At 59.2% G+C, this 23,437-nt stretch overlaps 1 protein-coding gene across 1 annotated transcript; it reads left to right on the top strand.

Moving 5' to 3' along the window:
- The first annotated feature begins 71 nt into the window (after positions 1 to 71).
- Positions 72 to 21,385, top strand: PPP5C (protein phosphatase 5 catalytic subunit). The gene is made up of 13 exons (XM_070450676.1): positions 72 to 212; positions 6,205 to 6,446; positions 12,312 to 12,459; positions 13,076 to 13,197; positions 15,171 to 15,236; positions 15,541 to 15,639; positions 16,465 to 16,570; positions 18,631 to 18,773; positions 18,872 to 18,959; positions 19,443 to 19,483; positions 19,579 to 19,757; positions 20,613 to 20,694; positions 20,868 to 21,385. Exons 1-13 carry the CDS (start codon positions 92 to 94, stop codon positions 20,928 to 20,930), a joined length of 1,500 nt encoding a protein of 499 aa, XP_070306777.1. The 5' UTR covers positions 72 to 91; the 3' UTR covers positions 20,931 to 21,385.
- The last annotated feature ends 2,052 nt before the right edge of the window (positions 21,386 to 23,437 follow it).

Raw genomic sequence — 23,437 nt, 5'->3', positions numbered from 1 at the left:
CAGCAGCGGCAGCGGCAAGTCGGCCCTCCTTCGCGACGATTCGGCCGGGTGCCGCTGGCGGCCGTTGCCAGGGTGGGGGTCGCTTTGCGGCATGGCGATGGCGGAGGGCGAGCGGACTGAGTGTGCTGAGGCCCCCCGGGACGAGCCCCCGGCTGATGGCGCTCTGAAGAGGGCAGAGGAGCTCAAGACGGAGGCCAACGACTACTTCAAAGGTGCGCCCGCCCTGGAGGGAGCGAGGGAGGGTGGAGAGCAGCCCCAAGTCAAGGGGTGCCGGGCCCGCGCGGAACCATGGCAACGCGGAGCGGCAGCCTGGGCGCGGGGCAGGCACTACCAAGTGACCGGGCGTGGGGAGGGCGAGGATGGCGCTACTAAGGGGCGACAGAGGGGGCTGCGGACAGAAGGGGTGATGCCTGGAAGTGGCGAGCGGAGCGGGTGCTAAGTGGGGAGACTGAGGAGGGCGCTTCCAAGTGTGAAACGGGAGGGGGACCAGAATGGGAGCACCACCAAATGTGAGACCCCAGAGGTGTCAGCTTATGGCGCGACCTGAAGAGGGCGCTACCAAGTCGTGACATGGGGCGGAGGAGTGATGGCGCTGCCAAGTGGGGAGACTCCAAGTGGAGAGGCACCAAGTTGGGGGAAGGGGGGGAACTGTCCCTGTAGAGCAGGCGATCATGGGAATGGGAAATAGATCATTAGATGGGAGGGCCAGGAAAGAGGAGATTTGAGGTTACTCCAGGAGAGGGAAGGTTCTGGGGGTAGAGGTGAGGCAATCCAAGACTAGTATGACTTAGGATCTTAGGAAAGTAGGATGTGGGCGCACCCATTCATTCATTGATTCCGTCCGTTTATTGAGCATCCGCTGCGTGCTAAGGACTGTGCTTGACTTTAGGTACACAGCAGCAGGTGACACAGATGTGGCCCTGCCTTAGGTAGTTTGTAGTTTAGCAGGAGAGTCAGACATTGAGCAAACACACAGAGAAATAATAAAATACTTAGAAGCTGTGATGAGTCCTTTGCAAAAACCCCAACAGAGAAGTAGAGAATAAGGGTTGGAGGCCACGACCTTAGAGAGGTTGGTCAGGGAAGGCCTTACTGAGGAAAAGGCATTTCAGTTTCATAGGAGAATTGGGAAGGAGTGTCCCAGGTGGGCGGTGCCGCCTGTGCTAAGGCCCTGAGGTCAGAAAGGAAAGGAAGCTGACTGGCTGGCTTGGCTGGAACTTTAACAAGTTAGCAGGGAAACAGATACAAGATAAGCTTAGGACAGGGACCAGATCGCTTAGGGTTTCATAAGTCACTGCATAGACCAGTTCAGATTTGACTCGGCTCTCCCAGAGGAGCCCTTGTGTGGAGAGATGGACCAGCCTGGAACTCTCTGGTGAGGAATTTGGGCAGGATCAGCCTCTGGGTGGACTGTAACAGCCTGTGGGAATGGATGAGGTCACCTTGGAAGAGAAGGGGCTTAGGGTAGAAACTCAAGGAATTCTAGTGGTTAGAACTGAAGAGGCTGCATTGAAGTGGTCCTTGAGGTGGAAGGAAAACCAGGAAAGCTGAGAAAGGAGTGCTTCTAGAAGGAGGGGATGTGCCTGAGATGGGATGCTGCAAAAGCCAGCACCGAGCATTGATCGTTGGATTTGGCTCTGTAACTTGTTGGTAGTAGCCTTGACCCAAGCCATTTCTAGGGGATGATGGGGCTGGTAGCCAGAGGGGAGGGCGCTGAAGAGTGAGTGGGAAATGAGGAAGTGGAGACAGCCGGTGTTGACAGGGGTCTTGAGAATTTTGGTTCTGAGGGGGAGTGGAGAAATTGGGGGGTGGGAGGACGCTGCCTTTTTTTTTTTTTTCTTTTGAGAGCAGAAGAGACTAAGAGTATAGACCAATAGAGCTGATCCTGCAGGAGAGAGAGGAGGCCCACAGCAGAGGGCCCTGGAGGTGGGGTGTGGCATGGGAGGGATCTGAGCCTTAGCAGAGAGCTAGCCTCTGGTGGGAAGATCAGGTCAGACCAGAGCAGTGAGAAGGAGGTGGGACTGGTGAGAGGTGAGGCTGGAGGTAGATCCTGGAGGTGGGTCAGGGAGTGTGGATGTCATCATGAGGGTGGCAGGAAGCCATGGGACATTTGAAGAGAGGAGCAACACAGGCTGCTTAGTGATGGAAGGGGATCCCCCAGTGGCCTTGCAGAGACTGGACCCAAGGACGAGGATAGAGACCCATAAAGAGACAAGGATGGTGGACAGGTGAATGGGGGTGCTGCCCACCTGGCCAGAGAGACAGAAACCGACTCAAGGAGTGCTTCAGAGGGAGAATGATAGTTCCCTCTCTCACCTGGAGAGAGGGAACCCCAGGAAGGAAGAGAAGGATGCCAAAGGCCCAGAGGTGAGCCCAGCACCGAGGAAGTGAGCGGGGCTGGAGCGTGAGAGGCCAGGGTTGATGGTGAGGCTGCAGGGGGAACCTGAGCGTCCCACCTGGGGACTCTGAGGAGCCAGGGATGGTTCTGGGTGGGGAAAGGACGGGATGGGGTTTGTGCTTTAGGAAGACCCCCCCCCGGAGGGGCAAGACCAGGGGCTGGGAGAGCTTGGGGGAGGCTGAGACAGGACCCTGGACAGGAGAGGATGAAGGCCAGACTGGGGCAGAGATGGGCATTCGGGATGGATGTGAAAGAAGAGATTTGAGAGACTTTCTGGAGGTTGACCTGACAGAACAAGGTGACTGCCTGGCTTTGAGGGTTGACGGATCAGGTGTCCAGGCCAGGGCCCAGTCTCCAGCCTGGGGCGATGTGGAAGGTGAGACTGCCCCTGAAATGGGGCTTGAGAAGAACGGCAAGCCTGGGGGCATATGCTGAGATGAAGGGAGAATTCTGGGAAACAGTGGGCCCTCCGGGGGGCTCCTTGCCCCCCCCCCCCCCCCCCAGGACCTGGGTTCTGAGCTCTGGGAGGCTTGAGACTGGGCAGGTAGCCAGCGGCGCTGGTACTGAGCTGGAATGGAGGGGGGTGCCCCTCCTGGCCCAAGCCCCTTGCTGTCTGGCAGGCAGCTGTAGGCACCGAGGCCTACCCCGGGGCTAGGGGAATAACAATAAAAAGATTAATTACAGCTCGCCTTAATTGAGCCCCTGTGGTGGCCAGGTACACCACTTTGTCTAATCTTCCCCCGGGCGCTGGGAGGCAGGCAGGAGCGGCCCTGTTTGTTTTATAGAGGAAGCTGAGGCTCTGAGAAGTGAAACTGCTTGCTCAAGGTCAGAGTGTGCGAACAGCACCGCCCGGATATCCCCCTTCCTCAACACGTGCTTGGCTCCCACATTCAGAGCCCTTACCCACAGCCCTACCTGGAGCCGTGCTGGCCCCGGGGCGGTGAGGGGGCAGATGAGGGCTCCCAGGGGCTCGCAGGACCCTGGCTGGTTGACCCCTAGGAACTCAGTTCTGATTCAGAGACCCCAGGAGGGAAGAGCCTGGTCCCTCTTGTCATTCACCCCACTTCCCCTCTCTCTGAGCCTCATCGCCCCCCACTGCCTTCTGTATAAAGAGAGGGGTTCCATTTAACCCCCAAGGAGGCCTCTGAGTCCAAGACTTCACACGGTTAAGAGCTCAGGCTGCCTGGGTTCAAATTTTGTTTCTTTGTCTTACCTGCTGTGTGACCCCTGGGAAGACCTTAGCTTCTCTGCACCTCACTTTTCTCTTCTCTAAAATGGAGCCTCTCTTGAGGGTTACGTGCACGCATGTAGAACGGGGCCGGGATCTGTTGTCGGGCAGCTCTGTGACGCCCAGGCCCCTCCGGCTTCCTCTCTTCTAGTCTCTTCCTTTCAGCGAGTCGCTCAGTCCTTTCACGAGCATCTGCTGATCGCTTTCTCGGCTGTAGCCACATTTCATCTGAGAGTTCCTTTAACCCTCACAGTCTGCCCATGAGGTGGGACCGGTTGTGCTTCCCACATTTCAGATGAGCAAGCTGAGGTTCAGAGAGGGGAGGCTGTCTGTCCAGGGTCTCGTGGTCAGGATCCTCAGAGCCCGATGTCAGGCTCCCCACCCCATGCCCAAAGGTACGGCAGGCACGCTGGCCGCTGGCCTCTGGAACCTGGCCAGGAGGCTGGAAGGAGTCCTCGAAGGTGTTGGCATTCCAGGGAGGGTCGGTCAGACTCTGGCTGCCTCATTCCACCCCAGCGTGTTTCTGGGAAGTCCTGGGCCTGCCCTCCAGGGCTCACCATCCTCAGGGAGACACACCCATCACCTTACAGTGACTGCCCAAATGGGGCAGGCCTGGGAGAGCAGAGCCTAGGGGCGGGGGCCGCCCGGAGAGGTCCCTGACCCCGCCTGGTGTCAAGGAAGGCTTCTCAAAGGAGGTGACATCCAAGTCATTTGAAAGATTGCCAAACGTTAGCCTGCGGAAGGAATCGTTATATTGTTCCTGGTATCTCCCAGCACCTGGCTTCCTTCTCTACTGTTGGTGTGTCCTGTCTTTCTCTTTCTTTCCTACCTTCCTTCTTTTATTCGTTCAGGAACCACTCATGGAGCCGGGAATCCTCTTCTTCCGTGCTTTTCTTCCAACTCACTCCTCCTCCTCCGAGTCTCAGCCCCAGCATCCCCTCTGGGTGGCCCCAGCCACAGACACTGCGGGCGTCACTGTCTGGGGGTGGTGATCTGTGTGCGGTGTGTCCCTCCCACCCTCCAGCTGGACCATGAGCCCCTGGACAGCAGGGCAGGGGGCTGCTGTGTCCTCAGACAGGGCCAGGGTTCAGAGTAAGACAGACAGCGCCCCTGCCCTTACAGGATTTAAGTTCACATTAGGAGGATGGGCCATAAGCAAACACAGCAAAGGAAAGTCCTGTTTTCTCAGATGCTTCTGGAGAAAAGAACAGTGGGAGTTAGGGCAGGAGTTCTCGTTTTAGGCTGAGGGACGGGAGGACTGTCTGAAACTTTAGCTCAGAGTGGGTACGTAAGTTGCCCTGGGACACGCAGCTAGCTAGGAGTAGAGCGGGGATGGGCCCAGGCTGCCTGCCCCCATGTCTGTGTCTGCCCCATGCGGGTCTCCCCCAGAGGCCACTGGTACAGAGGATGAACACGGGAGCTCATGGTGCTTGGCCTGACTCGGAATCCCTGTCTGCCACTTTCTGGGTGATGTGGTTTTCCTCTTAGAGCCTCATCTGGAAAGTGGGGCTAGCGCAGCCATCCTGGGGGTGCCATGAGGGTTCAATGTGGGGACCCGTGTGCCAAGAGCCCCCCAAGGCACTTGGCACATCAAGTCCCCCCAGGTCGGGCGCTCCCTCTGGCTTCGGTCTCCTGCCTGTTGGACGGCCACGTGGGCCAAGACAGCTCTGCAGATAGAGACTGGGCGTCTGACCTTGGACGAGACCTCTTGGCTTGCTGTAGGAGGAGCACCAGACGGTGCTTGTGCCGTGGGGACGTGTGGGTGCCCCGGGTCGAGATGGAACGTGCAGGGCACGGCCATGGCTCATTTCAAATAAAATGGACTTTTCCCCTTGGCCAGATGTCACGCCCTGTCGCTGCACCCTGCTCTGGCTGTGGACTTCGGGATGCGTCCGCCAGCCCCCTGCCCTCACCTCCCGCCTCCCCAGGTTCAGCCTGCCCCAGACACACCGCCCGCTCACTGGTCCTCGAACATAATGTTCTCCTCCCAGTACCTTTGCACCTGCTGCTCCTTCTGTGGGGAAGCTCTTCCTGTGGTCTGGTTTATCTCTTCCTTTCAGTCTCTTTGATGTGTCGCCTTCCTGAGACCTAAGTAGGTCCCTTTTCCGTCCCCACTTCCTCCTCTTCTACTGGAACCCCTCTTTGGGCTTGTGTGCTTGCTCTGGGGCTCAGGGCAGACTCAGAGTTGCTGACTCCCATCTCAGGGCTGGGAATACCCTAACATATATATGTTATAACATATATATAACACATAACATATAATACTAACATACCCTCTCCGGGGCACATTCAGAAGACCCTCCGGAAGTCCCAGAGGAAGTGTTGCCCAGCTGGGGCCTTGGGGGGCGATGGTTGGGTGGTCAGGTATGTGGAAGTGATTTAGGGACTTAGGGATTTGGTCTTGGGCTCGGATGGGACAAGTCAGGAAGGGGAGCAGGCTGGAGAGACGTTTCTGAGCCCTGTTCTGGGCCTGAGTTTGTCCATCTGTAAGTGGGAGGACTGGCCAGTACCCAGCCGAGGAACCCTGCTGGCTGGGGATGGCCCCCTTGCCTCATCCCCGCCCCCTTCATCTTCACAGCCAAGGACTACGAGAACGCCATCAAGTTCTACAGCCAGGCCATCGAGCTGAACCCCAGCAATGCCATCTACTACGGCAACCGCAGCCTGGCCTACCTGCGCACCGAGTGCTACGGCTACGCGCTGGCCGACGCCACGCGGGCCATCGAGATGGACAAGAAGTACATCAAGGGCTACTACCGCCGGGCCGCCAGCAACATGGCGCTGGGCAAGTTCCGGGCCGCCCTGCGCGACTACGAGACGGTGAGCGGGCCTGAGCCGCGCTGGTGTTGAGGGCCAGGCGGGGCGGGCTGGCGCCTCCTCGTGCTTGGCCAGACCTGACGGGCAAGGCGTGAGGAGGCTGTGCGCACATTTACTCACCGCTCGCTCATCCAGCACACGCCAGCTGGGTTCACAGCCCAGCTCTGCCCTCGCTGCCTGGTGACCTTGGGCAAGTCACCTGGCCTGTCTCTGCCTTCTTCCCCACATCCCTGAAATGGGAGGGCGAAGACCTGCCTCTCGGGGTTGCTGTGAAGAGCAAATGAGCCTCTGCTTTTCAGGCATTTAGAACAGCACCTAGCACGAAGTCAGCACATGCAATTAACTATTCTGATTATTGTTGTTACTACTGTTGGTGAACAAGAAGCACACAGCCCTTCTGGTGGAGCTTATAATTTGGAGGAGGGCAAAAAATGAACCTGTTATTGGGAGGGCAAACAGTCATTGCAGGTGAGGATGTGGGCCTGGGAGAGAGAATAGGGCAGGATGCTGTAAGGGACAGCACGCGGGGGTGAGTTTGGATGAGGAGACGAGAGAGGGGACCCGGAGGACGACAAGGACTGGCCAAGCCAGTCGCTCATCCTCCGCTCCCGATGCTGTCACTGCTTTGGTTGTGATGGGGGCAGGCCTCACAGAGCACGCCTGCGTGCCAGGCTTGTCCTCTCCTGTTCACGTCAGCCGGCTGAGCGACTCGTGTGGCAGTCCTGTGAGGCGAGAACTGTGGTTACCCCCATTGTACAGATGGGGAGACTGAGGCCCAGGAGGCTCAAGTCCCCCACCCACCTGCATGCAGTGGGTAAGCAGTGGAGCTGGGGTCTCAGCACAGGCAGCCCAGCCTCCGGCCGGCATCTTCCCCCGTCCAGAGAGTTGCTCCTTGAGAGTAGGGGCTCTCTTTGTTCTGGGACTCTCCCTGGGACGGTGGCCGGCACCCAGCAGGGGCTTAGCGTTTGTTGAGTGACTGACTGTCGTGCCGCCCTTACACTCGCACACACCCTCACTCCCTCCTTCGTTTTCTCCGTCCCACGCTCTGAGCAGCTTCTCTTGCATCAGGCGGGACGACACGGGAGGCCGAGAGCTGCGGGCTGCGGTTGGAGGGGCAGGTCAGGCGGCCGGGGCGGGCCGCTGGCCGCCAGCCCAGAGAGGAGGGCGGCCTTCAGTGCAGGTTTGCGCTGAGCCCCAGGCCAGGGCACCCGTGGCAGGGCAGAGCAGAGGCAGGAAGGAGGTGATTTAGAGCCCGAGAGGCGGAGTGGAGGTGGGGGCTGGGTGCCCCCCCCCCCCCCCCCCCCCCCGGAGGATGGAGAAAGGAGCTGCGGAGCAGGGTCCTGACAAGCTTGGGCTCCCCATCCGTCCTCCAGCCGGCCTTCGGCCTGGGCTTGGGGTGTCCTCATCTGGTGGTGGTGCCGAGAGGCGTGGCCACCTCCAGGGTGGCTCTGCTGAAGTGGTGTGAGAACAGGTCACGGGGCCTGGAGGGCTCAGTAATTAGTAACTCAGGAGGGCAGTTGGGCTGGGTGGGGGCAGGTCTCCAAAGGGGGGAGGGGCTGGGAAGAGAAGGGAGGGGGGCCAGATGAGAGGAGCCCCAAGTGCAGATCTGCACGGTGTCTTCCCTCCCAGGTTGCAGGGCCGTCTCCCCAGGGCCCGGAATGGAGGTTTTCTCACTGCTTTGACCCAGCCTGGGGCCTCGCAGCACATGCTCTTGGGAGTCTGAGATGGTCACTTCCCGCCATCTCACCGGCATACACAGCTTTATCCCAGGCCTTGCAGAATTCCTGGGGTCCAGGTCACGGCTGCTGTTCCTTTCAGGGCTCTGCCAGCAGCCCTGGGGACCCCCTGCAGGAGCCTGAGGTCCTTGCCTGCCTGGACCACCCGCCTGCCTGCAGGCTGTCCTTCCTGACACGTTTCATCAGACTTTGGTTGCAGGGCAGAGGGGCCAGCCTGGGGTGGCTCCCCATGCAGTCTCTACCTCCAGAGCTATTGTGTGGTGACACGCTGGGGATTCGCGGAGGATGGGCTCAGACCCCTCTTCAGTCGTGGCACCGCTGGAGGCGGGACAAGACTCGGCCTTGGTTAGGGCATCACACAGCCTGGCCCTCAGGTGAAGGGCCTTTGCTTTCTCAGCCTCAGTTTCCCCCTCTGCACGCTCGCTGCTGGCCCAGCTCTGTCGCGAGCTCTTTATGTGCTTTGTACATGAAGGAAAACGGATTCACCATTTTACAGCATGGAAACTGAGGTCTAGAGAGACGATGTCCCTCCTCCAAGGTCGCCCAGCAGAGACGAGAGACTTGAATCCAGAGTCCATGCTTGTAATGCTCAGTGGGCTATTTGAAACCAGCACTTCTGTCTTCATCAGATGGACTAGAGAAGACGGCAGTTCAGTTTGGAGGAAGTACAGATACGTGTGTATGAGAATATTTTTCATTTATGTGAATACGGGTGTGTATGAGGTGTGAATTCTTGAGTCATGGTCTACAGTTCTGCAGGTCACTCGTGCAGGGACTGGATGCACCAGCTCCACGGTCAGGTTGCCAGGCTGAGCGCTTTGGATCTCCTGCCTCAGTGGCCTTGTGAGGACTCAGTGAGAGTAGGGCCCCCACTCAGGGGCACTTTCTGGGTGCGCTTTCTCCTGGGGGTGTCTGGGAAGAGCCCACAGCCCCCCAGGGAGGGCTGTGTGCAGGCACAGGGCCTTGTTAGGGGCTGGGGGCTCGGGGGTGTCTCCACTCTGCTCCGCCTCCAGGGCCGGGGCTAATCACCCCTCTCCAGGTCCGTGTTGAATCCTCCCACCAACGCCTCTCTCTCATCTCCAAGTTCATTCTTTCATGGGGCCCCTGGCTCCAGGATTCCCCACCACTTTACTGGGTCCTCTTCTCAGAAGATTCCGCCTGTGTTCTCTCCTGTCTGTGGCTGGAGCTCAGACAGTCATGAGGGCCCAGGTCGGGTCTGGGGTACTCCTTCTATACTCCCCACCTCCTCCTGGGACTTCCTGGCTTTGGAGGGTTTGCAGTCCCATGTGGTGCCACTGGAGGTTTTACTGCAGAAACAGGAGTGAGCGTGGTTACCAGGCACCACCCAGACCTGCTGGGGACGTCCTGTTGCATGGAGCATGTGCTCTGGGTCACCTTCCTGAACTCATAGAGTTCCCGTTTCCCAGATAGACTCCGGCCCCGTGGTATTACGTGGGGGTCAAGAGCCCTTGTTACCATTTCATCGGTCTGAGTCCCTGGAGTTACTGCCTGGAAATACTCGCAGCTGAAACCACTTTGTAAAAACAGCTGTTTATTCTGAGAGCGTTGTGGTTTCACATGCAGGTATAAGGGGTAATGCAGAGACCCCACTGCCCCACTTTCCCCCAGTGACATGCCTGGCATCACTGTCAGGATGCTGACCGGACACAACCCAGACCCCACTTGCTGTGAGATCCCTCTTTTATTTATTTATTTATTTGGGTTATGGCTGGTGTTCTTTTTTTTTTTTTTTTTTTTTTTTTTTAGTTGGAGGCTAATTACTTTACATTATTGTAGTGGGTTTTGTCATACATTGACATGAATCAGCCATTGTGAGATCCCTCTTAAAGAGAAGTCCAGCATTCAGTTCTGAGCCAACAGGCCTCGGGGCCTCCCCTGGCTGCAAGGCCTGGAGGCAGACCGGGAGGCCTGGCCCCAGGGCCTGCTCTTAAGACCAGGATCCACAGCATGTCCCTGGAAGGCGTGTCGGGTGCTGTGGGGACAGTGGCAGTAGGTGGGGAGGGGGACCCGTCCCAGTGTGTGCGGTGGGAGCAGGATCTTCAGCAGGAAGAGAACGGAGTCCTGGCTTCCTGGGTCAGTGACTTCACCTCTCCGGGCCTCAGTTTCCCTGTCTGTCCATGAAGTGGAGCTGTGATGACATCACAGAGCTGCTCTGAGGAGAAAGTGAGCGGGTCATCGCTACAGCGTCAGGCACAGAGAAAGCTTAGCTGGGCGCTGTTACTGCTCTATTCCTTTGTTGCCGGGGTCATCAGTGTTTGCTTCCGGCCCACACCCTGGCCCACGAGCTCTCTGAAAAGAGGGCGCTGGCTCAGAGGAAATGCTTGGTGGGGCATCCGTCCACTCGGGGCGCTCCTTACGCCTGGGACACAGCCTCAGCCCTGCCCTCGTGGCCACGACCACCTTCCACTGGGCAGGTAGAGCCGTCTCCTGCGGTGCTCAGGGCTGGGACGGGGCGGTGGGGGGTAGCCCAGGGCGCTGTAGGAGCCCAGAGTGGGTGCCTGACCCAGCCTGGGAGATGGGAGAGGGCCGGGGCGGGGCGCTGAGACCTGGGGGAGGAGGATGCAGAGCTGGAGAGCCACTGAGGCTGGATGTGAGGTGTTCTGGGCCAGGGGTGTACCAGCCTGCAGGTGAGAGGGGGCCGGCATGTTTGGGGACTTGTGGCTTTGGTCTGGCTGGTTCCCGCTGGGCAAGTAGGGAACGCAGAGGGCTTAGGCGGGCCCTCGTGGGCCAGGCAGAGTGGCGGTTTGGACTTCACCCTGGGCCGTGGACTCCTAACCTCTGCTTGTTGGGAAGGACTCCAGGGGCTGTCTGGGGCCACCTCTCTCCCAGGCCTTGCGCCACACCCCACCACAGGTGGAGCCACCTGGCAGGGCGCCTTGACCCGAGCCTGCCCTGACCGGCTTCCTGCCACCTGGCCTGGTCTGCATGCCCGTTCTCGGGGGTGAGCCACACTGCCCCTCTGGGCCCATCAGGAAACACCTTTGCCCCGGCTTCTGACACACAGCCAGACTTTCCACCAGGGTGCATTCGCCGCCTGGCACCCCCGTTTTCTGCACCCTAGCACAGGGCTGTGGGAGTCCACTCCTGGGGAGGCCAAGAGGAGGGGCAGGTCAGGCAGGATCCACTGATAATTACAGGAAGAGTTAGAGGTAACTGAGGCTCAGAGGGGTGAATTCATTTGCCCACGGTCACCCAGCACGTAAGTGCAGAGCTGGGGCCTGAATGCAGCCTCCGCTCCCTCTGGACTTGGGGGATCAGAGTCTGTAGGAAGCGAGGCAGAAAGTAGTGGGAGGGGAGGGGAGGGGCTCCTCTTCCTGGGACCTGAGTGTGTCCCACGGCCAAGCGCCCAGTGCTTCCTGCATGCAATCCCATGTCACAGACGCGGCAGCCCGTGAAAGGGGCCGTGGGTGACTCACTGCTGCACACCCTTCACACGTGTTTGCTCGTTCCGTCCTCCCAGCGGCCCTCGGGGTTGATGCTCTGTCGCCTCCACCTTCCTCAGGAGGGAACCAAGGGAACTCACTCATCCCGGGTCTCCCCAGGGCCGGAGGTTGACCCCGGGCGCGTGAGCACCAGGTGCCGGCGGCTGCCCGCAGAGCTCGGGCTGCGTGCCAGGCCCGTGCCGGTTCCTTATCCTCCCCAACAGCCTGTGACCTCCCCCACCTCATAGATGAGAAAACTGAGACTCTGGGTTATCCAGCCAGTCATTGCCTCTTCGGTTGAGTTGGGCTGTAAATCATGACTTGGGATCCAGCCCACAGGGTCCTCCCAGCCTCTCTGGTTCCAGCGAGAAAGCTGGAGCAGGGCCAGTTTTATTTTGACGATGGTCAGTGGTGGTGTGTTAAGAGCATCTGAATGGGTTAATACGTTTTCCCTCCCTGCAGCCCCGTGTGGGCAGCCTGTCGCACCCAGTTTGGGGACTCAGAAACCAAGACCTAGAGAGGGAGCGTGTCCAGGCTTGCACCCCTCGTGCACGGGGCCGGGTGCTCTGCTCAGCGTCCGTGGAGCCCCGGGCCAGGCCAGCCAAGGGCAGTCATGGTGCCCCCGCCTCGCCTGGGTGCTGAAGCCTCTTTCCTTCCTTCTGTCCTCTCTTGCCCGCCTTGCGTACCAGGTGGTGAAGGTGAAGCCCCACGACAAGGATGCCAAGATGAAATACCAGGAGTGCAACAAGATTGTGAAGCAGAAGGCCTTCGAGCGGGCCATTGCAGGCGACGAGCACAAGCGCTCCGTCGTGGACTCGCTTGACATCGAGAGCATGAGTGAGTCAGGCCCGGGCGCCCCGCTGCGCCGTGCGTGCCGGGGCGCCTCTGGTCCCCGTGCCTACGCACTGTCTGTGCTCCTGGAGCCCCCGCAGTCCAGAGTGGGGGCTGGAGGCCTGGTGCGGGCAGGCTGCCGTGCTGTATCCGTCCCGCAGTTGCACCCATCCGTCACGGGCCTAATTTGTCCATAGGTCCTCTGGTGCTCAGAGGCGTCTGTCATTCTTTCCACGGATGATTATTGGGTCCCTACTGTGCCACTGTTGTGGGCACTGGGAATACGGCTGTGACCCAAACAGCCCCTGCCCCCTTGAGTGGGTGTCCTAGTGGGGAGACAGGACTGATCGTTCACGTGTTAAATGCTAGCAGGTCAAGTCGTGGGGAGAGGCTGCCAGAGAGGGCACGCCCCGTAGGCGGGAGGTCAGGGAGAGGGCCTGTGAGCCCGCATGAGCAAGAGGAGCCAGCTGTGAAAGGCCCCGGCCGGGGAGTGGAGTCTTCACCCCGTCCCCTCAACCTGTGTGTCCAGCGCTGAGCCTGCCCCGTGCCTGGGGGCCAGGCTCCACTTCCCACCCTGACAGTGGCCGCGGCCCCTGACTCTCCTCCCCCCCTCACACACCAGCCATCGAGGATGAGTACAGTGGGCCCAAGCTGGAGGACGGCAGGGTGACAATCGCCTTCATGAAGGAGCTCATGCAGTGGTACAAGGACCAGAAGAAGCTGCACCGGAAGTGCGCCTACCAGGTAGGCGCCAGAGCTCGGGACCCGGGGTAGCGTTAGGGCGTTGGCCTGGCCTGCACCCCACCACCGCGGGGGCACAGGGAGCAGGGCGGTCCCGCCGGCTGACGCTTGCTGAGCCCACGGTGTGCCGGGCACCCTGCAGGTGAAGTCTTCATCTCCAGCATTTCCGTCGGTTACTTTTTTAATAGCTTTCGTCTCTCAGCCCCATATGTTCATGCATGTCATTTACCTTTTCTGTGAGATCCTTCAACACATTTTCCACACAGTTATTTTAAAGTCTCTGTCTAGATCTCCCACCATCTGGGTCAGCTCTGGGTCTGCTTCCGTTTATCTGCTCTTTCCGTCTTACTGCGTTTTTCTCGTGGGCCAGACATTTTGTGTAGAAGCGCAGTAGCGATGGAGGCGGATACCTCTCCTGCAGACACGGGCAGGCCCTGCTTCTGTTGGGCTGCCAGAGTGAGGGGCTGTGTCCATCCCCCCTGCAGTTCAGGAGCAGCTTTCCAGATGTATCCAGAGGGGAGGCAGGACTCTCCGGGCGCGGGGCTCGGGATCTTCGCCCTGGCGGCATCCCAGGGACGCCTGTGCGCTGTCAGGCCTCCAGCTCACGGAGCTGTAGGAAAGCGCTCTGATGTTCAGCCCCGCTGCCAGAGGCTGGGGTGTCTGAGGGGCGCTCTGCTCTCAGTCTCGCCCCCACTTTTGTGCCTCAGGTGGCTCTGGTCCACCACGTCGCCTCTGTGTGGCCATGGGGAAGAATACGCAGGCTGGGGCAGAGGTGCTGTGTCACACCCGCTGCCCTCTCGGCCTTGCCCTCCTGCTGCACCGACGGGGGTGGGGCGGCATAGGCACCGTGTTCCCCGGGAAGAGCTTGTCGCTCGCTCTCTTGCAGTTTGACTCATTTAGGTTTCTTTGAGTCCTCACTCTGAGATGTTTCAGGATGTTCTTTGTTTTTTCTTTTTTCTTTTTGTTTCTTGACTTGTTTCCATCATTAAGGCAAGAGTGACAACCTTTTATAACTTTGTACATTCTGACCGAAAGTGGATACCTCCTACTTTTCTTTTTTAGCACTGTTTTCCCAACTTTTTACTTAGCAAATTGATTAAACCCACAGAAGTCAAAAGCCCAGCACAGTTAACATCCATAGCCCCTTCACTTAGTCACCAGTTATTGAGATATTGACACTTTTGCTTTATCTTTCTATGTATATGCTTGTGTACACACACAGTATTTTCTTTTTTTCCTTCTTCCTGAACCATTTGAGAATAAGTTGCACCATAACCTGTGTCCTCTAAAAACAGGACATTCTCCTGCATGACTATAGTCGTTCCCATCTTGGAAATGTGGTGGTGATACAATGATACTGACTGAAGCAGGCAGTCCACAGGCTGGCCGTTATTGCAAACACTGTCAGGGGTACACGATGTTGTCAGGTCCGTCTTCAGTCCGTAAGGACTAATAGTGTCTGTACTTCCAGGCTGATATTTTAGTTTTCCCCAGTTTTTTCCCCCAAACATCATTTTTAGCTGTGCTTTTTTTTTTTTAATCCGGAATCCATTGAGCGATCAATGATTGCATATGGTCTGCCGTTTTACTTTTTTGTTCATTTAAAGCACCCTCATGCCTTTTGGGGAGATTTTTGTGACTTTGACACTTGGATGTTTGCAAGCCAGCTAGTCGGTTAAACGTTCCATATCTGGATTCATCCCACGTGGTTCTGCCTGATGCTGATTGTTTTAAGAGAAATGAAGAATCTGGGTTTTCCCATGAAATAGTCCTGATGTTTTAATGCCGCATAGCCCACTCGGGTTACAGGCTCTGTTCCCAGCAGGCCCGCCCTCGGCCAGGCCTCTCATGCCCCCTCCTCCCCTTTCTGCTGCCCTCCACCCAGCAGCATCTCCTGGCCAATCTGGTCTCCCCGGGGCCAGGGTGGGCGGCTGGCCCTCCAGCTGGCCCCACTCACAGCCTGCCCTGCCTTCCAGATTCTAGTACAGGTCAAAGAGGTCCTCTCCAAGCTGAGCACGCTCGTGGAGACCACGCTCAAAGAGGTGCGCGCTGGGGGCAGTGTGCGGGCGGGTGGGCAGCTCCCTGGCTGGGAAGGGGCCACGGAGCTCAGAAACTCATAGAACCCCCCCCCGAACCCCCTCCCCACCCCCCGGCTTGGTCTCCCTTCCTCCCCACCCTGTGTCTCTCCTCTCTGTCTCCTCCCCTCTGCATTTCTGTGCTCCCCGCCTGTGTCTGTTGCATGGTTCTTCTCCGTCCACTGTGACCTCTCACCCCTCCTCTCCCCTCTGCCCCCTCCCCACATCTCTCTCTGGGCCCCTCCCTCTCCGGCGGCCTCTTTTCTTCCAGACAGAGAAGATTACAGTGTGCGGGGACACCCACGGCCAGTTCTATGACCTCCTCAACATATTTGAGCTCAACGGTTTACCCTCGGAGACCAACCCCTACGTATCCTTCCTCAGAAGGGCCAACCCCTCCTCCCCGGCCTCTCCTCCCGAGTGTGGGGTGCAGGAGGGAGAGGACTCCCTGCCTGAACCTGAGAAGGGAGAGGCCCCGAGCCGGGGTGGAGCAGCCGGCGGCCTTGCTCTCTGGGCTCCGGGGCCAGACAGGCCCGGGCTGGTGCCCGCCTGCTGTGACCTGGGCACGAGGCCAGTGCGTCCAAGACCCAGCTTCTCCTCATCTTGAAACGGGGCTGGACGCATGTGCTGCTGCAGAGTGCATACGTGAGGGTGGGCAGCCCTGCCCATGCCTGGCTTCCCTCTTGGCCGTGCCCTTTTCCGACTGTGTGATTCGGGCAGGTCTCTTCACCTCTCAATTCCTCAGGTTCGTCGATTGTAAAATGGATCTGCCTCATTGGGCTACTGAGAGCGGTAGCATGTTCAAACCTGTGACAGGCTCGGAGGCCCCGGTCCTCGTTATATAAGTGTTTGCTCACGTTAGGATACTTGTTTGATGAATGACCACTGGGCGGGGCTACCAGGCCCATGTCCCGTTTGCCCTGTGGCCTTGGGCCTGTGTTTGGGGGAGAGCTCAAGCTGGCTAACCGCCCAGGGTCTCTCTGCCGTCAGTTTCCCTGAGAAGCAGGCGAGACTGGGGACCTTGGTACCTTCTGAGGCTCAGAGAGGCCAAACTACTGGGCCAGACCCAAAAGGTGAGGAGGGCCCAGGTGCCCCGAGCCCTGCTGGCGTTCTTGACCCCAGGGTGGTGCCAACAGGAGTGGGGTTGGAGGGGTTGGGGAGGGAGCACTCCCCCTTGTTTTCCTTAGCAGGGCAGATATTTAATGGCGACTTTGTGGACCGTGGCTCCTTCTCCGTAGAAGTGATCCTCACCCTTTTTGGCTTTAAGCTCCTGTACCCAGATCACTTTCACTTACTTCGAGGTGAGCTGGGGGGTCAGTGTGGGGTCTGGGGGATCAGTGTGGGGTCTGGGGTCAGTGTGGGGCCATGGGGGATCAGTGTGGGGTCTGGGGTCAGTGTGGGGCCCTGGGGGGTCAGTGTGGGGTCTGGGAGGTCACTGTGGGGTCTGGGGTCAGTGTGGGGTCTGGGGGATCAGTGTGGGGTCTGGGGTCACTGTGGGGTCTGGGGGATCACTGTGGGGTCTGGGGTCAGTGTGGGGTCTGGGGGATCAGTGTGGGGTCTGGGGTCAGTGTGGGGCCCTGGGGAATCAGTGTGGAGTCTGGGGTCAATATCGGGTCTGGGGGATCAGTGTGGGGTCTGGGGTCACTGTGGGGTCTGAGATCAGTGTGGGGCCCTGGAGGATCAGTGTGGGGCCCTGGGGGATCAGTGTGGGGTCTGGGAGGTCACTGTGGGGTCTGGGGTCACTGTGGGGCCATGGGGGATCAGTGTGGGGCCATGGGGGATCAGTGTGGGGCCATGGGGGATCAGTGTGGGGCCTGGGGGATCAGTGTGGGGTCTGGGGTCAGTGTGGGGTCTGGGGGATCAGTGTGGGGTCTGGGGTCAGCGTGGGGCCCTGGGCAGGGCACGTGCAGGACAGTGACTGCAGGTGTGTTAGCCGTGCCTTCACTGAGATCGTGCATGGGGCTGCCCTGTGAGGTTGGGTAGGTTGTGCGCTGTGCATCAGCACTGCATTACTGGGGCTCTGTGGGCCCCAGTGAGGACTTTGGTCATGGGAGGCCTCTGAGCAGAGGAGGGTCAGGGCCCATCTCTGGTATTAATAGAACTTGTGGGCCTCCGTGTGGGGAACAGACCAAGAGCTAAGAGAGGGGGCAGGGAGACTGGTGGTAGCTGGACCCAGGTGGGAACAGTGGTTGGATGGGGCTTCGCTTTTCAAGTAGAGCCTCAGTGTCTGCTGGTGGGCTGGATGCAGATGTGAGAGAAAGAAGGGGTTGGAGGGGGGCACTCCCGGGTTTTGGCTGGAGCATCTGGAGAGCCGTGGCTGTCACTGAGAAACTTGGGGGGTGACGGAAAGAGCAGAGTGTGGGCTGGAAGGTGGGGAGCTTGGATCTGGATGTGGCTGTGAGGCAGAGAGGAGATATCTAGGAGGCCCCTGGGGGCTATAAAGTGGGGGTTCCTCAGCGTATGTGTGGTGTTGGGCTGGGTCAGCTCACCAGGGAGTAAGGACCGAGGGGGAGCCCCTGCCTGCTGAGAGGTGGGGCGGTGCACAGGAGAGGCAACCAGGAGTGGAGGAGAAGCAGGACGGAGTGAGGACAGTGGGCTGGGTTGGGGGCTCTGAGACGCATGAGCTGGTCCAGTGGCGGAGACTCCGCACTCGCAACGTAGAGGGCCCAGGTTCAATCCCTGGTCAGGGGACAGGAGTGCTGATGCCCTCCAGGTTCACATCCAGGTTCAAGGAGTTCTCGCAGTGCACCTGGCACGTGATACAGATCCCATGCGTTCCTTCTGCAGGCCTCCTTGGAGGAGGAGGTGAAGAGCTGGACTCAACAGTCCAGACTCGGCTGCCGTGGGGGGCCTGGCCTCCCCCAGCCCCAGAGGGAGGAGGACTGTTTCTGGTGGGAAGGTAGAAGCCCAGGCGTGGGACTGGCCCACGGCAGGCACTCTGCAGGGGGCTTCTTTCTTCTCCTCCAAGACCCCCCACCCCCTGCTTGATGCTTCTAGCATAAGTGTGGCTGGTCCTTTAAGAAGGAATCCGAGTCTCATGGGGATAAGGGACGTGCCTCTGGCTACTTAGGGTCAGGACCAGGGCTGAACCTAGGCCTCTGCCACTCCGTGATCAGGGCCAGCCTGGGCCTTGTGACCATGCACCATGGATCTTCTCAGCCTGTTTGCCCCTCTGGACAGAGGGCTGAGAACAGCGTCTCCACCTCGTGGGCTTTCTGGGAAGGACCCGCGGGGTGCTGCGTGGATGCCGCTGGCTGGGGCTGCTGCGCGGTCCTCCTCGGCCTCGGCTGGGGTGTGAGCTGGAGGGCGCCCTGCCCAGCGGCGGGGTGCTGAGGTTTCTCTTCATCCTGCTGTCGGCCAGGCAACCATGAAACGGACAACATGAACCAGATCTATGGCTTCGAGGGGGAGGTGAAGGCCAAGTACACAGCCCAGATGTACGAGCTCTTCAGTGAGGTGTTCGAGTGGCTCCCGCTGGCCCAGTGCATCAACGGCAAAGTGCTGGTGAGGCGGGCTCCCGCCGGCCGCCCCGCAGGCGGCGAGGCAGGGGGTGGGGCTGTGGCCGGCCCCTCCCCTCACACTGCTGTCCCGCCTGACCCCAGATCATGCACGGGGGCTTGTTCAGTGAAGACGGCGTCACCCTGGACGACATCAGGAAGATTGAGCGGAGTCGGCAGCCCCCAGATTCAGGTGACTGCGTGGCCGGGGGCAGCCCCTCCCTCCCAGGGCTTGCGGGCCCTGGCCCTGCCCGCGCGGACAAAGGACAGCGAGGCCAAGCCTCAACTTCCTCTCCTGCATGTTGGGTCCGTGCACCTCCCTCCTGGGCGGCACTGGCCAGGAAGCAGGAGTGTCTGCAGTAGTCACTTATTTAACTCCCTCCAGGGGCCTCCCTGGCAGTCCGGTGGTTCGGACTCCACGCTTCCACTGCAGGGGGCTGGGTTCCATCCCTGGTCAGGGAATTACAATCCGGCGTGCTGCAAGGTGCAGCCGGGAAAAAAAAACTTAAAAACATACTCCTTCCAGCTTTGGGGATCATACAGATTGAACGGGGTCTGGTGGGGAGGTTGGCAGGGAGGCCTGTGGTGACCCAGAACCCCGCCTCATGGGCCCCGTGCCCTCCATGGAAGGCGGCACCCTCGCCCAGCCCCTGACACTCATCTCTCTCCCCTCCAGGTCCCATGTGCGACCTGCTCTGGTCAGACCCACAGCCTCAGGTCAGTCTGCCCGGGGCCGTGGTCTGCAGGTGTGGGCTGTGGGCAGGGCTGGCGGGGCGGGGGGAGTAGACGCCCTGAGCTGCGTGTCTCCCCAGAACGGGCGCTCGGTCAGTAAGCGGGGCGTGAGCTGCCAGTTCGGGCCGGACGTCACCAAGGCCTTCCTGGAGGAGAACAAGCTGGACTACATCATCCGCAGCCACGAGGTCAAGGCTGAGGGCTATGAGGTGGCGCACGGCGGCCGCTGCGTCACTGTCTTCTCTGCCCCCAACTATTGGTGCGTCCCTACCTACCACCCACCGGGCCGCTCTTCCCAGCCCACTGGTTTTCTTTTCTTTTTTTTTTAACTTTTCATGATAGAAAATTCCAGAGATACATCAGATACTGTAATGAACGCCCACAAACCCGTCACCCAGGTTCAACAGTTACCGACTCTCGCCCTCCCCCGCCCCCGCCACGGGCTCTTAGGGAGCTAACCCCAGGCATCCTCTCTTCCACCCAGTGATGGCCCAGGGCGTCTCTGAAGGAAGGAACTCTTCTGTACGTAACCATGATAACCACTGCCAGTCCTTCAGGTCACCTGAACCCGGCCAGAGTTCCCTTTCCCCGTGTCCCTCCTCAGTGTCTCTTTGCAGTTGATTGCTTCCAAGCAGGACCCAGATGAGGACCGCGTTTTCAGTCTTCTGGTCTCTGAGTTCCTCGTCCGTCTTGCCCTCCGCTTTGCTAGTGTTTGGTCGAAGAAACCAGAGTCTCCCATGCTCTGGACGAGACCAAGTCCATCCCAGCTGGCCAGTCATCACGCTGCTCTGTGCCCCTTGTTGCCTGGTGGTTAGAGCCAGGGCGTGGTCAGATCAGGGACCGTGTTTTGGCCTGAGCCCTGCCTCCACCCTCTGCCCATCCTGTCACTGCTTCTTGGGCCTGCTCCTCCCAGCCCCCGGCACCCACGAGGCTCTCCCCTCCATCCCTGCACCTCTTTCTGGGCTCCCAGGGCCCCTCTCCACCTCGCTTCCTCTCACCTGGCATCTGTGTCCCTGTCTCTCTGTCCGGAACCCTTCTCCCTGCTCCTCCTTCATCCCCCAGCCCCTCCCAGCCTCTGACTGACCACACGGCCCCTCTGCCCTTGTCCCCGCAGCGACCAGATGGGGAACAAAGCCGCCTACATCCACCTCCGGGGCTCCGACCTGCGGCCCCAGTTCCACCAGTTCACAGCAGTGGTGAGTCTGCCCCCCCGCCCCGGGTCCTCAGCTCTCTCCAGCCTGGGCCAGAGGGGAGAGCCGTTCTCAGGGGAGGGCTGGTTTCTGCCTCTGGAACTCCAAGGACCCTCCTCCCGCCCCACCCCTGCTGCCCACCCGTTTCTGTGTCTGACTGTGTGCCTCTGGTTTTGCAGCCTCACCCCGACGTCAAGCCCATGGCCTACGCCAGCACGCTGCTGCAGTTAGGGATGATGTGAGGCCTGCGTGGCAGGGCCCCACTCCCCATCGACCCCAGGCCCAGCCCAGGGCAATGTTGGACCCCCTTTTACTTTGTAAAGTTTGTATTTATTCCCCTTTAGGTTTGCAGAGGGGGTGGGGGGCTGACCAGACGGTCTGCTCCCCCGGCAAAGAAGGAGGAGGTGGAGAGGCTGAGGGTGGGGCTCCGACTGGGCATTCTGGAGGAAGGCCAGTGCAGCCGTGGGGGCCGGGGCCCAGAGGCTTCCCCGCCCCCCTTGCTTGCATGGCCCCTCCCCTGCTAAAGCAATAGGGCCCCGCCATAGGAAGACCCCTGGAAGGAGGGTCGTCAGGGAGGCCTCACCTGCACCCCCCTCCTGGCAGCCCCAGGGTGGGGCTCGGCTGGGGCGCACCCCCTTCCCCAGCTATTTTATGTCTGTAATTAAATATGTTAAAATAAAGTCATTATTGTAAGTCAGCTTGTCTCCGACGGTGGGGCCTCAGAAGCTGCCGGTATTGGGGTGACCATTTCATTAGGGGACCTGGAGGGGTGCAGGGGGGCCATGAAGTCCTACCACCTCTGTGCCTCTCATCTCCCTGGAGCTGGACAGGCCCATCCTGGGGCCAACCAGCCAAGCAGTCCCTGTGTCTGTCGTCCTAGCAGGCTCCTGGGGCGAGTTCTACCGCCTGGGACAGAGAACCCCATCCACAGTTCACGTGCAGGCGGGAGCCCTGACCCCTCACCCCTCGTCAGCGAGTTTTCACTGAGGCTGCGCAGGTCAGCCTTGCCCTCGCCCGACCCCTCTCGGTGAAGGCCAGCCTCGGTTCTCACCTCACGCAACGAAGCAGATGTCTTCCCCTGCCAAAGCAGGCTGGAGGTGTTTTTTGCCCCTTTCGCTTTTATTCTCCGTTGGCAGTTAATAGTGAATCCCATCTCTATTTCAGTTTTTAAGTCTGAGCTCTAAATGAGGCGACTTCAGTCCTGATTCTGTGGGGCATTCAGAATAGCCTTGGGGGTCGGTCCGCTTCTCCAAAGCCAGCCGGGTGGGCGTGAACCACCTCCCCGGGGAGTGCGCGCTGTCTTGAGGAAAATGAGCACAAAGCCCCTTGTGCCGATTGCGTTTGCTTCTCGTAAGAAATGAGTTCTGAGGAGCCCTCTGGATCTGCAGGTGGAATTCTGGCAGGTGAGACCCCAGAGGGGGACCCTCTTGCCACTGCAGTTCAGGTGTCCCCAGTCCCACCTCTGTGTCCAACCCTTTGCTAGAACTCAGGCAGAACTCAGAAGAGCTGTTCTATGCATGGTTACAGTTTATCACAGCAAGGAAAAAAAATCAGTAGAGAGAAGAGACACGAGAGCAGAGAGTGGGCGTGGGCTTCTGGTGTCTCTGCCAGGGGAGTCGGACAGCGCTGGCTTCTCCCAGCAACAAGGTGACGACAGGGAAGGCCACCCAGGCCTTGGTTCTCAGGGTCTTGACTGCAGTTGGTCACGTTGGCTGCCCAGCCCACGTGGCTGACCTTAATCTCCAGAGAGACTAACTGATGTCATGTGGCCCAGGGTCCCCAGCATAGATCTCGGGAAAGTATAGGCCACGCAGAGGGGAAAAAAAGAGACCCTCATCAGGGAGGATGTTCCTCGGACTCACAGGGCCCCCTTGACCAGACCTTCCTTTGAGGGAGATGAATCCTTTATTGCACTGCAAACCCTGAAGCTCACTGGCTTTAAACACGCACAGGGATATGTCCACCTTTCTCTTTTCCATGGGTTGACAAGGCTGGGCCACACAGTTCTCTCTCGGGCTCTTCCGGCAGCTGTGGTCAGTGGCCTCACTGAAACACTGGCCTGGCTGGTGGTCCAGGTGGGCTCACTCCCGTGCCTGGTGGCTGGGAACTGTGACCAGAGGACCTACAGCCAGCTTCCCTGTGACTTGGGCTGCTCCCCATGCAGCAGCCGGAGCCCACCAAGGAGCTCCCTGAAACTCATGATCTGGTCTCGAAAGTCCCCACACGTCCCTTCCCCCATATGGTGTCCCTGGAGCAAGTCGCTTAGGCCAACCCAGATGAAGGGGCCTGGGCAACAGTTGACAGACACCAGTAGTCACCTCCCCAGGGTACTGCCTGCCGCCCAAGGCTTCGGCAAGACCTGTGCTGATGGCACTTTCAGAGGAAGCTTTTTATTTTTTGTTGCTTTTTTATTTTTTAAAACATCTTAAAGTTTATTTGTTTTTATTTTTCGGCTGTGCTTCATTACTGCACATGGGCCTTCTCTAGTTGCGGTGATCCAGGGCTCCTCTCTAGTTGCGGTGCAGGAGCTTCTCACTGTGGTGGCTTCCAGAGCACAGGCTCTCGGGCGCCCAGGTTTCCATAGTTGCGGCTCGCAGGCTCAGTACTTGTGGCACCTGGGCTTAGTTGCTCTGTGGCATGTAGGATTTTCCAGGATCAGGGATTGAACCCCTGTCTCATGCACTGGCAGGCCGACTTTTTACCACTGTGCTGCTAGGGGAGCCCTAGAGGAAGTTTTTAAATCATTCAC

Source organism: Odocoileus virginianus, chromosome 20 (assembly GCF_023699985.2).
Source record: "Odocoileus virginianus isolate 20LAN1187 ecotype Illinois chromosome 20, Ovbor_1.2, whole genome shotgun sequence".
NCBI classification, from domain to species: domain Eukaryota; kingdom Metazoa; phylum Chordata; class Mammalia; order Artiodactyla; family Cervidae; genus Odocoileus; species Odocoileus virginianus.
Note: the sequence above shows the minus strand (reverse complement) of the source record. Positions and strands in the feature narration are given on the sequence as shown.

What these genes read in the sequence shown, in the direction of transcription:
- PPP5C (XM_070450676.1), top strand. Translation starts at nt 92, where the DNA reads ATGGCGATGGCGGAGGGCGAGCGGACTGAGTGTGCTGAGGCCCCCCGG. An exon ending in CCCTGCGCGACTACGAGACG is followed by an intron (nt 6,447 to 12,311) that starts GTGAGCGGGCCT and finishes CTTGCGTACCAG; the next exon opens with GTGGTGAAGGTGAAGCCCCA. An exon ending in ACCGGAAGTGCGCCTACCAG is followed by an intron (nt 13,198 to 15,170) that starts GTAGGCGCCAGA and finishes CCTGCCTTCCAG; the next exon opens with ATTCTAGTACAGGTCAAAGA.